We start from the raw sequence: 15,019 nt of genomic DNA on the forward strand, positions 1-15,019 counted from the left end.
AATAATGGTTTTGGTAATATATTTGTCCATTTAACTGGATTATGTTGAAACAACAAAACAAAACAAGTAAACATACTAGCATCACTGAAAGAATTAACTATCCGAAGTCTGATTTTACCATCTACAATATGGAGCTCAAATAATGATTTTCTTTTTAAGTTGATGTCTATTTACATAGTTCATATTTGACATTAAAAAAATAAGTAACTAACTAAAAAGCACATAAAAATATACATCATGACCCACTCAGCAGCTTATACAGATTCATTCTTAGACCTGGTTTGACTCGTGTAGCTGTGCACTCATGACTCTAGCTTGCAACATTGATGGGATTCAGAATACATGAGAAACATGGAGTCATTGAGGATCCACAGCTGACTTAACTTCTGCTCTCTCTTTCGCTTTCTCTCTCTTTTTTTGATATTTCTTTATTTCTCTCTCTCTCCAGAAATGCCCTCATTCCATCACATCTGTGAGAGTCAAGGCAGAAGAGACTAAAACAGAGTTGGAGTCTTCAGAGCGACCGATGCTGAGAGGAATCCACCCAGTATAAACACAACCCACGATCTCTGCAATCCTCACAGCCACAAGATATGAATTGTGAAAAGTGAAAGAGAAACATCTCATAAGCAACGCTTTGTTCTTAGACCCCAAAGGCAAGGCGTTTTATGAGATGAATGGTGTAGTTTGGGATTAAAGCAATAACTGTGTGCATCGAGGATTTTCAAATTGTCCATCTGTCATTTATTACAATTGCCTTGTGTGATATTTCTCAGGATGGGACTTGCTATGACATAAGAACATTTGACAGGCCTAAACTGAGGTGAAACTCTTAAACGGTGTTGGAATTAGATCAAATGGACAATTTCTTCAACTCTAGATAGAAATCCCATGCTAATTACTGGTTTATTCAGATCACATTGGATTTGATCTCTATAGGAACTTCAAAAGGATTTGAAGAACTGAACCATGAAGGAGTTTTTCAATGATATATGGAACCTCGCTTCAGCCAAGCACGACCAGAGCGTCTACAACACGGTATGCCTGGTGGTGCTTCTGACTCTACCGCTAGTTGTCCTCTTCACATCTCTGCTGGTGTGCTGTCATTGTTGCTGCTGTCGTAATGCCGACAGATGCCGGTGTTGTTGTCATAAAGGCGAATCCTCAGTCACAAATGCGAAAACCGAAAAGAAGAAAAAGAAAAACACCAGCCAGAATAATGAGGACTTGTGGATCTCCGTCAAAGCAGATCCCATGAGTAGTGAAAGACATGCACTGACTATGGTGTAAAGGGCACAATGAGCATGAACAATTTTATATTTATTTATCTTCATGGTACATGTAAAGGTACAAAAGTGTTACAGCAGTGTTTACTAAAATGTGCCTGAATGTAAAAATTTCAAAAGAATTTGGTAACACTTTATAATAACTGCACACTATGAATCATTAGTTAAGCATTAGTAAATAGTCAATTCATCCTTTATAAAGCATTGTTCCAACATTAATAGGCATTAGTAAGCAGTTTATAAATACAGCTATAAATGTTTTGTTCTTGAGCATATCTATAATGTTTAATAATTGTATTTTCATACTTTATTAATGATCAATTTATAATTTCTAAATTATTACGTTATTTACAAATTATTTAGGATCAATTATTAGGATCTAATAATTAAATGATCAATTATTTAGGAGTTGTCAGTGGTTCGTAAGATCATTTAGAAAGTGTAAGTAAATGATTAATAAACTATTTAAATGTACATTTATAAATCGTATTATTTAGGCACATGATAATAGTTGCGCAGTGTGTTAGTAAATGCTTTATTAACACATATTCCTGCTGTAATTCATAATTAAGTCAGGTAGTTATAAAACATTTAGTAGTTGCCAGCTATCTATTTTTGTGAGCTCATCTTAAGTGAGGACTACTTATACCTTGTAAAGCTTTTACAAAGGAGATTTAAAGGCTCATTAATCTTCCAAACAGAAAAGTTAAACAAACACAACACAGAGGGATACAGAACACAGAAATATTTTTTCAAGAATGAAAAAATGAAACTGTACAACTGTTCACTTGATAAAAAATGAAAAATAAACCTCTGCAATTTCATAGAAAAAAAATTCAAGTGTACAGTTGTACAGTTTCATTTATTTTTATTTTTTTTTGCATCTTGAAATAAATATTTCTGAGTTCAGTATCCCTCTGTGTTGTGTTTGTTTGTTTATTTTTTCTGTTAGGAAGATAACTGAGCCTTTAAATCTCCTTTGTAATAGATATGCTTATAAATCAAGAACAAGCCATTTATAGCTGTATTTATAAACTGCTTACTAATGACTATTAATGTTGGGACAATGCTTTAGAAAGGATGAACTGACTATTTACTAATGCTTACCTAATGATTCATAGTATGCAGTTATTATAAAGTGTTAGCAATAACGTTTGTATAGAAGCAAAGTTTAGGAGTGACTGAATATGCAAGAAGATGCTGTATGATGTTTGTGTGGTCCTGAAAAGCTTTACAATAACCAACGTTAGGTGAAAAGAAATGCATATCTTTAAATGTTTTTAAATGCCAAAAAGCATTCTGTGCAAATGGCGACTAAGTTCGCATGTACACTGCAAGTCTTGATGCCCAATATCCAATTGCTGACTATATCCTTTTTTTTTTTTGGATGACCTATATCTGATATCTGCATTTACTATAGACTTAGTGAAACAGCCCAACGTAGACTTCCTGACCTGGAAAAACTTAGGCCAAAAAGTAAGTAAACATGGCGTGATTTGCAATGGAGGCAGATGAAATGATAATGCAAGCTTTTGCTAGACCTAAAACTTCTGCATGACTCAACTGGCTTGAGCCTTCATCCACCATTTCGATTATCTGATCTGTCCATTTACATGGCAGACACAAATGAACGTATCCGATTCATATCAGATCAGAATTGGGTCACTTGAACTATGTAGTGTAAATGTGGCCTAGTAACAGCAGAGCAACTTTTCAGTGTGAGCAGTACTCTGCTTATCTGCATGTGTGTGGTCCAGACAGTATTAGTGGTGGGGATTTGACTCTTCAGGTTATATTGTCACACCAGTCGGTGACAACAACTGTCTTTATGAGTGAATCTTTGATTTATTCATTCAACTGATTTGTTCAACTACAAAGATTCATTCAGGAGTGAAACTAGTTACCATCTATATGAGTGAGTCATTGAATCATTTACTTAACCAATTCATTCTGGAATGAAACATACCACTGCTAAGTGACCCAACAGCTGATTCTGTTTTGACTACATTTGGAATTTGTTAGTTGGCGGAGTGAAAATACAGCAAAGGAAACCGGCAATATTCTGTCTAAAATGTAAGTTACTCAATATGAAATTCTCGTTTATTGAACTGCTGTATAAAATAAATATCACACTCGCAACCATGTTGTTGGTTCTGAATATCAGTGCCATTGTGATTTCCTGCAATATTCGGAACAACAGCGCTTGTGTGATATCGCTTGTTCAATATTTCTAATAGGATCAGATGTCAGAAATGTCAGATTTCCAAAGAGCTTACCTACATTTCAAACGCTTCTAAAGGCTGCACTTAAACCAAATCTTGAATAAAATCATTTTCCAAAGATGCTGTAATATACAGATGTCAAAAATTTCTAGTGGCGCACTTAGCGGGTCACAATCACTTGTCCTTCACTTGAAGGATGCGATGCATTTAAAATGAGCTGCTTTAAATGGCTTCAGAAACAGATGGTTTCCTTAGAAAACAATTTCTCTATAAATATAACCTGCCTTTCTTTCTGTGACAATTCACCTGAGAAAACCATTATTTTGCCTGAGAAAACCATTATTTAAATAGGGGGCGGGGGGATGCATGTTGGATCTGTGATGCATATTGGTGGATTTACTAGAGACAGGTCAACAACACCTCCATGACACTGGTCTCATCTCCTCCTAAATCTTCATTCACAATGCAGTGAAAAACTGATTATACTTAGTTCAAAACTCATACACCATTATCATCACAGTTGTGTGTAATTGAGATTGCTGAGAAACAAACTTTGATCTTCTTGCACTTTTCAGATGCAGGGATGTTTGTAGTGCCATAATTAGATGTTTATGTAGTACTTCAGCACATTCTGATTATGTGTGTGAGAAAAGTCATGCATTAACACTCATCATGCTCCTTTTTTCACTTAACTGCTGTGTTTGACTACCTTGCATTTCGGGTAAAGCAACCACTGAATTATTCATTATGTAATCAGTGAGGTTGGATCATACTTGTCCTTCACTGATTTAGGTTTCTGGTACAGCTGGATCAAAGGAGAACGTTTTTCATTTGTTTGAACAAAGAAGCTGTAAGATTCTGTTTCCTGCACTCTCCTTCAACATAAGCGACAGCAAAGCTTTGATCGGTCCAGTTCTGCATGAAAATGAGTGTCAGTTTGTATGAATATGCTGAAACAGCATTTTTTTAACTCAATATGTTACAATGCCGGTTGTATGCATGCAAAAAAAGTAAATAATTAATAATAAATAAATCATTAAAAATTAAATAAAATTATTTTTTTACATTTTTGGGGCTGTATTTTGTATTTTTAAACCTGTCAAAGTTCAAACTGTCAAAAATAAATGTAATAAAATAAGTTAACACAATAATTTAAGTTTAATCAGCATGTTAAACATCTACAAAATCATTAACATAAAAACACTACTGGCTAAAATGTTGATTGATTAATTAGAATATTGGAATGATTTCCAAAAGATCATGTGACACTGAAGACAGGAGTAATGTCTCCTGAGAAAATAGCTTTGCCAAATAAATTGTAAAATAATTGTAATTATTTTATACACCAATATTTTCTTTCAATCTGCATATTGCACAAGTGCAGTGAAGCACTTCAGATGGTTCATTCCTATTTAATCTATAGACCTACAATATGGTACAAGCAAGGTGTGATAGATCGTCTGTATATTTATATGGGGAAAAAAGCACTTAGTGAACATTTTGCAACCACGGACACACCCTATTGCTGCAGTTTTCCATCACATAACAGTCGTGAGCGTCAGGAAGCAGAGCAGAGGGCTGAAAGGAAAATTCTCCCCTGGTTACACACACCCACAGTCCAGATCCCTCCACCCAAACAGACCTTGTTTTGTCTCATGCTCCAGCTCACGCTAATGCAGAAGGAGAAGGCGGGGAGATGAAATATAACAAACCCCATTCAAAACAGTGATTTAGGCATAGACTGATGAGAGAAAAATGAAGCACGCTGTGCTGCAGGCTGAATATGGCACTTTTGGTACCAGAATCCATGGGGCTTTTGAACAAAACATGCTTTTAACAGGAAAATAAATAAACAACATTTCTTTAGCCTACTATTTGCCCAGTAGTAGCCCAAGTCTGGCAGATGTCTGGATGAGCCAATACAGTCCTGCTCCTGCTGAGGCTGATATGCCTCCTTCTGATGTCAGTTCCTCTATAAGAACAGTTATTTTCCCGGTATGATCTAAACTTACATTGTGGGTGATGTGAAGATTTTCGAGTGACCGGCCCACTGCAGTGACAATGACGTTAAAATTCTGCAATATGCGGTATAATTTTCCTAATTTCCCATCATTTTTAGCTGTAGAGCCGATCAAATCTGATGTGTGAGTGAAATATTTCGAACGCTTTTTTATTTCAACAAACTTTACTTCTGTGAAAATATGTGACACTTGGTTTGGTGTCTGTGTCAGGAATTATAATACAACTACAGTACACATCCAGATGGAAGACATTATAGCTTAATATCTGTTATAAAACGTCTTTTTATACATGACATTTGAATTATATCATAATTGTCAGCTATTATGATGGGGAAAAATCCTGAATATCCATTCAAAACTTTAAAAAATTATCATACAGTACAAAGTCTTTTGGTGCAAAACACTGTAATAAAATTAAATTAAAAATTTAAAAAACAGGTTCTGTGAAGATTATAATGCAATATACCTTCACTTAAATGTATGAAATACACCCTTTGAGTTAGGAATGGCACTGTGATGTCAGTCATGCTACAAATTTTGGTTTGCTTTTGGATTTCTTTCATATGCATTGTGCATATATTCTAAATCAAAAGAAGTATAGCATATTCTATTTGAAATCTGACTTTTGTATAATGTTACAAAATACAGTTACACCGCGTATAATCTACAGCATAGAGTGGCTTTCCTGATATGAAGAACTATTCCAACCTGGTTTGATCCCATTCTCATACATTTTGGATTTTATTATAAAAAAAATTTTGTCAAGTGATTGTTAATACACAGCTACTCTCCTTTTCAATGACCTTTTCTGTCTGCCCGCTGCTCCCACTGGCCGGATCTTAATTTCTGCAAAGTCGAGAGACTGGAGGTGCCCCTTCCATGGCTCCCAGTTTACTCCCTGAAAGACACAATCAGGAAAGTATTAAGTTTATTTTACTAACATTCAGCTACTCATTCATTATATCATCGGGCAGCATCTCTGATGAAAGAGATTTCATCTAATATTGAGTGGTCATTTTTGCCCATGTTTTAGTTTTTCAGAAATGCTACAAAAAGTTCAAACGTTTTGGGGTTTTTGATAACATTTTTGAAAGAAGTCTCTTGTGCTCACCAAGGCTGCATTTATTTGATCAAAAATAACAGTAAAAACAATCATATTTTTAAATATTATTTCAAATTAAAATAACTGTTCTTTATTTTAATATATTTTAAAATGTAATTCATTCCTGTTTCAGCAGATTACTCCAGTCTTCAGTGTCACATGATCTTTCAGAAATCATTCTGATATGATGTTTTGGTGCTTACGAAACATTTCTTACTGTAATCAAGGTTGGGAAAAAACGTTGAATGTTTAATAACTGTAATATTTTTGTGGAAACCATGATACGTTTATTTTGAGGACACTTTGATACATAGAAATTTGAAAAGAACAACATTTATTTGAAATAGAAATAAATCTTTTACAGCATTACAAATGTATTTACTATCATTTCTGATCAATTTAATACAGCCTTGAGGAATTAAAGAATTGATAGTACAGTATAAAAGTATCAGTTTACATCTTACTGCACAGTAGTGTATGTTTGGGTCATTTAGAATTATAAAAATCAGTCTAAAATGCAAAGTTATAAATCAGTGACAAAAAAAAAAAATAGGAAATTAATTTTAAAAGTTGGTAGCCCCTAACACCTAAGCTTAGTTTGATGTTTAAAAAAAAAATGTTTTCTATACTTTGTGGCCTACAATGTTGTTTTCCCTCCTCCATGAAAAACATTATACCTGCTAGCCTCACAGAAATAAAGGCTGTAATGGGAACATACATCTCCAACCAACTTGAAAGAATCGTCTTATTTGTTAATTTATGAGCTCTGATAGATCCAGGACACTGCTTTTCTTTTGAATTATTGGGCTATTTCTTGTAAGTGGTTTGGCTTCAAATCTTCCCTTCAGTGTTGTAATTTGAGAGCTCCCTCTGCTGGTTATTACACCTCATTACTGTATTTTCTATGGCATTCTGTAGAAAACAGACACCCTATTTTTCTAAATATCACTCTGATTAATACCAAAATCCTCATAACTCACCATACTGTGTCTGTTGTCCCCAAATCTGCCGTTCAGATTGGCTAGGTGGCAGTTCTTGTACCACCAGGCACCTTGGTGAGTCAAAGCACAGTTGCCAAGCGCAATGTCATTGTCTGAATCCACCGTGGAGAAAGACCCTCCCTGGTGGTAGGTCATGGCATCACCTGTGCACAATGTGTTATTAATAACATGACTTTGCTTCATATAACGTTGTTGGCATAATCAGATTACATAATTCAACTCACCGGCATTTCCTTTGTAGTTGCCGATGGTAAGTTTAAACTTCTGTTTGGATGGTGCTAATTTGAAGTTATCGTAGACAGCATATGTCCGCTCTGATCCCAAGCCCAGATCGAAACGCACTTCATATTGTGTAGGAGTATTAGTTAGTTCATGGATCTTCTCCAAGCCTGGTCAACAAAAGCATCAGAGCAGCTCAGATCAATATCTAGTTCAGTATGAAGCAAAGACATGGGTAAGTGAAAGGTTTCAATAAGCGTATAATGTGAAAACTTTATTAGATATACCGAGCCAAAATTCATCTGTCAGTTCTCCAAAGCCTTTCATATATTCTCTCCAGCGCCTCATAAAATCAAATGTGCCGGTGTTTCGTCTCTGGAACACCTGTGATTGATACATAGGATAAGCTGTAAGATACAAGCGTACTGTATACTGTGGATACAAAATGAATTAATAAAATAAAAACCGGAAGAATATTTAATAAATGAAACCTTGCATTTTATGAATTCATCTCAGTATTAAATATTCCACAACAAAAAAAATAATAATCATAACGGCATACTCACGATCCAGCCGCCGCCATCAGTTGTCATGTCACAATACACCTGCATGGTTCTGCTACGGTTGCTGTTGACGTAGATTGTGTAGACGCCACTCTCCATGTTTCCATTTCTCATAATCTGAGTGCAGTCCATTGGGAACGGGTAGGCCAGACCCACTAGAAATAACAGCAATACAATAAATGCATGAGGTTTCTTATTTCAATTAACTTTTATATATTTAATGTTTGGTGAAAATAAGGCTTGGTGATCTGTTGATACACTAGGAGTCTCATGAAGGTGTGAATGAAGGAATACGGTGTTGCATAAATTACCTGTGCTAAAGCTCGTCTCCACTACCCTACTCCTCTTCGTGCCCCTGTAGGCAATAAGGGTGACAATGTACTTTTTCCCCATTGCAAGGTCAGAGAGAGCAAATCTGTTCTCCTGCGCAATCAAAGTTTTTTCCACAGTCTAAAACAATAAAGCAGAAAGTCAGTGAAACAAACAACAACTCAGTTGGGACAAAATTACAAACGTCTGTCAGATACTAACAAACATAAGAGATTTATGAATTAAACAGGTAAAACTTTACAATAAAGTGCATTAGCTAGTGCATTGGATATCATATCTAACAATATTAAAAAATTAAAAAGAAATTAATACTTTTATTCAGCAAGGATACATTAAATTGACAGTAAAGGCATTTATAATGTTACAAAAAAAAAACTGTTTTAAAAAAATGCTGTTCTTTCGACCTTTCTTTTTATCAAAGAATCCTGAAAAATGTATCATGTTTTCCACAAAAATATTTTAACTGATAAGAATAAGGAACTTTTCTTGAGCACCAGATCAGCATATTAGAATGATTTCTGAAGGATCATGTGACACTGAAGACTGGAGTAATGGCTGCTAAAAATATATACAATTTTGTTCATGTTGGTTCATAATACATTAATGTTAATTTATACAAATTGTTAAAATGCTTTAGTAAACAAAGAAATTAACATTAACCAACATTAATAAATGCCATGAAAGTATTGTTTATTGTTAGTTCCTGTTATCTATTGCATGATCTAATCTTAACATATAATACCTGGTAAATTGTTTCAAAATCTGTTAGCATGTAGAGCAAACCTGCATGCTGCCATCTTCAGCCCTGTAGGTCAGGATGTAGCCATCAATATTAGCCTGAGGAGCTTTCCATGTTATAGTGGAGGTTTGAGTCTGGATATCAATGGCTTTGAGATTCTTTGGAGCATCGATCTCTGCAGATCAACAAAAAGTGCTCGGTTGAATGAGGTCGACTGTGTCTAGAAATGATCATGAGAATACAACTCATTCTTAATGAGCTCTTAACAGATGAGAAATGTCTCTGAGCGTTAGCATTCAGTCAGTGTCGAAAAATGATAGATTCTTCCTCTTTAAGCTTTCTGTGCAGAATTAATTCAGTTATCACTATTGCTGAGACAAGACCTTAGCAAAGACCTTCATCATGCTTCATTTGACATATTTAGGCAGTAGGAGAAAGCACGGGCACAGAGCCACGCTGCCTGCTTGAATCAGATAACCTGTCTCAGCCTCAGTTGTGGCTTTTCTGCTTGAGCGAGAGCCTTTCACAGCCCAGACGTAGACTGTGTAGAGAACTCCAGGCTTCAGAGCAGTGAACCTGTAGGAGGTGCTGTCAGCTCCTACTCGAACCTCCTGACCGGAGCCATCTATAGAGCTGTAGCTCAGCATGTAGCCATCAATGTCAGCCTGCACCTTGTCCCACGTCACCAACGCCGAGTCCTCTGTCACCTCCTTGGTCATGAGGTTAGTAGGAGCATCTATATCTAGAAAGCCATTTGTACAACAGGTTAATGCACAACATTGCTGCATTACAGTCATGCAGGTATAGAAAGTGCAGCAAAGGAGATGTAAGAAGATGCATGTCTATGTAAAAGAATGCATCACTGAACCATGAAGGTAGACCATTTATCCTTTTCATACTGAAACAATTAGCTATAAATCCATAATGCAGAAAGTCCTATTTTTTCTCATCACAGTTTGACTTAATTTCCCTCTTGGATCAATAAAGTTTTCTATCTTATCTGATGTTGTTTGCTTCTTTAAAAAGCGAAAATTAATGACTTTAATTAATGTAAATTTGGAAATGCTCTGTGCTTATGAAAAGTGCAATTTTCTCAAATTAGAGTTCAGCTTGATTAATGCAACCAGCAGGTTCTGTTATAATGTTGCAATTCATCACTACACCAAAGGACCAAACAACATGATGTATAACAGTATTCTTAAAAAAAAAAATATATTTTATGAATACTTCTGGGAATTGTAAAAAAATATATATATAGAAAGTATCAAAACTGACAAGGAAAAAGCACTGATTTTGTATCATTGCCTGCGTTGTTTCATGAGAAAAATGAATAACGGGTCAATGTAGCAACATTTGAATCAACATGTGTATATAATATTTCTCATTTTAATGCTGTTATTGTTTTGTTGTCATTTCAGGAACCGTCTATATGCTTTGTTTAAATATGAACTTAGATTGTTCCTGAACAATGATAAGACAATGAAGTGATATTTATGATGATTGCAGGGGTCTGCATAAGGCCACTCTGACCAAAATCAATAGATGGTACCAGTGTTGTGGATGAGTAAATCTTTTCCCAGCTTATCACATTCCCAGCTAACAAGGAATGTTCTCACAACTTTCACAAACATTTTTAAAAAGTTATATAAATGTTAGGACAAAACGTTCTTAAAGTAATGTTTATGGAATGTTCTTATAACATTATTAATTTTTTATATACATTCTCATAACATTGAAAGAAAACGTTCTTGGAACAACATTTTTAGAACATTCGTATGACGTTATTTGTACTGGCAAAACATTCTCATAATGTCGAGAGAAAATGTTATTCGAATATTAAAAATAAACGTTTGAAAAACGTTCTATTTGGGTCAAAATAAAATGAGCTAAATGTGAAAAACATTTTTCTAACCTTTAAATTATGTTATAATCACAACAAGAAAACTGGACATTTTAACGTTCTTAGAATATTAAAAATAAACGCTCAAATGACATTTTATTTTGGGTGAAAATAAAGTTAGCGGTGTAAGAAATGTTTTTCGCAAACTTAATGTTATAATCACAGTAAAAAAAAATGGACATTTTAACGTTTTAGAAACATTTCAAAACAATGTTCCCACAATGTTTTTATAACCTAAATGTGTTACCTCGAATGACAGTCATATGAAGTTTATCCGATTGACACTTTCCATTTAAATTGAAGGTTTACACATTAAATGAAGCAGTAACAAAATACAAACACAAAACACGGTAAAATAGGGTAAAAAAAGACCATCATGCTCAGACAGTGTAAATTAGCATTTGCACAGATATTGGAGGAAACTTGAGTGATGGGTGAATTATTGTGCAATCAACAGAGACGCTAATACCCTCAACCCTCTCTACATTGCGAGTAAATCACTCGCATATGCGACTAAATCTTCACTCTGGGCGACTAAATGATGTCTAATATTAGCCAATGGCTAATAAATTCTCAGATTTTACTCGCCAGTGTGTGAGTTGGAGGCTGAGTATATGATTAGCACAGATATATTTTCACTCACAGAGCACTCTGACTGAGCACTAGCACTTCAGAGTTTCACTCTCCGTCAAGCGATCTGTGATATTTTTCAGTAAATTTGAATGGACCTGTGTTTGTGTATTTGTCATAACGTAAACTCTAGTGTGAAGGCGCACGACTCGCCGTCGCTTTCTCTCACACGCGCAAAGTGAGAGAGAGAGCGAGAGAGTCTTACATAACATGCAGAATTGATGCGCTACATGTTCCTTTGGAATTCTTCAGCTTTTAAGAACTGCCGGGTTTTCCTGTAGTAGGCGGAACTAATGCGCAAACCAATGGCGATTCAATTGCCAAGGTGTCCGTAGAGGGTTGCTCATATAAAATATTAACATAACATCTGCATTACTACATTACAAATTAACATGTCTGAGGCTAATTAATGCAGCTACAGTAGCAAACATTATGAAACACTGTCATTTGTAAGTTTAGGCACCAGCTACTGTAAACAACATGATTGGTTTTCCTACAAAATTTAAAGGCTTATCTAAACTTTCGGCTCCCTGATTCCAGTAAACAAAGCCTCAAATATTCCTAAGTAGATATTCCAGTCATTCATGCAGTTTGTTAAAGGCCGCATCAGTAACACAATGCAAACAGAAATACCCAATCCGGCTCACTATAGTGCACAGATTTCTTCTAATGCTCTTTAGACACTGTAATGTGGACAGTGATAAATGGTTATGGTAACCCAACAGAGGATGCGCATGGGTACATTTGTTATATATCCAAGTGCTTCTGTTTGGGTTGTGTTTCCTGACTCTGACTGTCAACTGGTAATGCACTTAGACCATCTGATTTACCGTCTACAGCAGCACCCACTGGAGAAATACCTCTCTCGTTCTTTTAAACTTGAATTGCTATGGAGGAGTCTTCTTATTACAGGGCTGGCGGTTTAAAAGAGCTGAAAAAAGAACATCACTTCCACATTTGTTAATGATGGTTCATTTTATGGAGAATGGAAAACACTAGAACATTATGGCTCCATAATACACTGTTGACAACTGTAGGTTACTGGTGCTTGCAACACCAAGGTCATGGTCTGATTCTCAGATAACACTAAATGCGTACCAATGCGTCTGCCAAATGCAAAAATGTAGATATTTTCTGCAAGGAGTGCATGCAAAAGCCTTGTTGGAGAGACAAAATCTCTGTCAAAAGAAATAAAATCAAGCACGGAAATGACTGCTTAGGTGCACAAGGAAACAATGAACATATGAGAATGCCACTCTTCCATTCACTGAGAAGCTCAAGAGATCAAAGCATAGTGGCAAGATCTCTTGAGGGAACGCTTGAGATGAGGAAATAAAAACAGTGAGGGTATAAAGCCCCACAACCTCACTCAGAAGGTGAACAGCTTACCCGTCTCGGCCTCGGTCATGCTCTTCCTACTGGAACGAGAGCCCTTATAGGCCCAGAGGAAAACTGTGTACAGGACTCCTGGTTTCAGAGAGGTCAGCTGGTGAGAAGTAGCGTCCGCGCCCACTTTAATTTCTCGACTGGTGCCCTCTGCAGAGCTGTAAGTCAGCATGTAGCCATCGATCTCAGCACGAACACCATCCCACGTCACAGTTGCAGAGTTCTCCGTCACCTCCCTGGTTGCCAGATTGGTTGGGGCATCAATGTCTGTTGGATAAGATCATTCAAGACATTCAGATAAAAAAAAAATGCAACACTAGAACAAATAAAACATTTTCTAAAAAAAAAAAAGTGCCCTTTTTTAAATGTAAATTTCTTAATTTAAATTATATATTTTTAATTAAATCCATAATATTGTATATGATCAAAAAATGTATATGATAAAAAGACTTCAGAGATTTCAGATATCTTATATCCATATTAGTATCTTTTTGTTGGATAAATATTATTGTATTATAAAATATTTTAAATACAATTTAATATTTAAACTATTGAAAAAATATTGTTTGAGTGAATAAAATATTAGATATTTAATTCGTTTTTAATATTTAATTTAAAAATTATACATTCACTTTTTATTTACACAAAACTGAATAAGATAAAAGGACTTGTTTTCAGAAAAAATAATCTTGCATGGGCAAATAAATCTAACAACATTTAGTGAGATTTATGCTTAAAACATTTACATCCCCAATATTTGAATATTTATAAGATCAATATATTATTTACTCACAATTGCATACGATACAAAGACATCAGAGATTTCAGAGAATTTATCTTTTTTGTCTTTTTTGTTGTATAGATATGATTTTATTATAAGATGTTTTAAATATAATTTAATATTTAATCTATTTAAATAAATAGTGTTTAAATAAAAATGTTTGATATTTAAATATTGATAAAACATGATAAATTTACTTTTCATTTACACAAAATTGCATAAAAAGAACTTCCCTGTTTTAGCATAAACATTTAGTGAGATTAAAAAAAAAAATCTTGATTGAACTTTCAGTATTTTGTATGCAAGTGAAGAATAACTGCAAGAACAAGAAGCTGTTGAGGTTTTTATATTTCATCAGGCTTATGGATTTGCAATTATCAGGACTGAGGATGTGCGCAGGGTCATATACTCATTGCAATATGCATCTGTGAGCAGTTCCACTGGAACTAAGAAAGTGCCCATGCAATGTAACAGAGGAAGTAAAGAGAAAAGGAAAAGCAATCATCATTTAGGCTACCGTTCTGTGACTGCAGCAAGGTTAGCCGAATGTCACCATGCTATCTGCATCATGGAAACTGATTCCCGATGCCTTCTAAGATTGCTAGAATCCACAGCTCTCATTTTATGCTCTCTGATTGCCAAGATGGGCTTATCATTTTTGACTCGTCATTTTCTAAATCTGTATTTCTTTTGCTTTTTTCCAGTAAAAATATTTCAATTTAATATTTAAACAATATCATTTAATATTTTTCCACAAAATTACATAAAATAAAATGAGAATACATTCAGAGAAATATATATATATATATATATATATATATATATATATATATATTGTA

The 15,019-nt window shown here is 34.8% G+C and overlaps 1 protein-coding gene across 2 annotated transcripts in view; it reads right to left on the reverse strand.

Moving 5' to 3' along the window:
• Window positions 1-5,706: 5,706 nt before the first annotated feature.
• Window positions 5,707-15,019, reverse strand: part of LOC107726927 (tenascin-N-like) — a 27,242-nt gene continuing 17,929 nt past the window's right edge. Inside the window, exons 7-15 of one of the 2 annotated variants that reach the window (XM_016536619.1) lie at window positions 13,403-13,666; window positions 9,962-10,225; window positions 9,528-9,658; window positions 8,726-8,864; window positions 8,418-8,569; window positions 8,139-8,235; window positions 7,857-8,021; window positions 7,612-7,775; window positions 5,707-6,427 (exon numbers count right to left, since the gene is read on the reverse strand). In XM_016536619.1, coding sequence (XP_016392105.1) covers window positions 6,302-6,427; window positions 7,612-7,775; window positions 7,857-8,021; window positions 8,139-8,235; window positions 8,418-8,569; window positions 8,726-8,864; window positions 9,528-9,658; window positions 9,962-10,225; window positions 13,403-13,666 — 1,502 coding nt within the window. In that variant the 3' untranslated portion in view covers window positions 5,707-6,301. The remainder of the gene's footprint in view (window positions 6,428-7,611; window positions 7,776-7,856; window positions 8,022-8,138; window positions 8,236-8,417; window positions 8,570-8,725; window positions 8,865-9,527; window positions 9,659-9,961; window positions 10,226-13,402; window positions 13,667-15,019) is intronic. The other variant, XM_016536620.1, reaches the window with a different exon arrangement.

The sequence above is a fragment of the Sinocyclocheilus rhinocerous genome, unplaced genomic scaffold (assembly GCF_001515625.1).
Source record: "Sinocyclocheilus rhinocerous isolate Xijiao unplaced genomic scaffold, SAMN03320098_v1.1 scaffold606, whole genome shotgun sequence".
Taxonomy (NCBI): Eukaryota; Metazoa; Chordata; class Actinopteri; order Cypriniformes; family Cyprinidae; genus Sinocyclocheilus; species Sinocyclocheilus rhinocerous.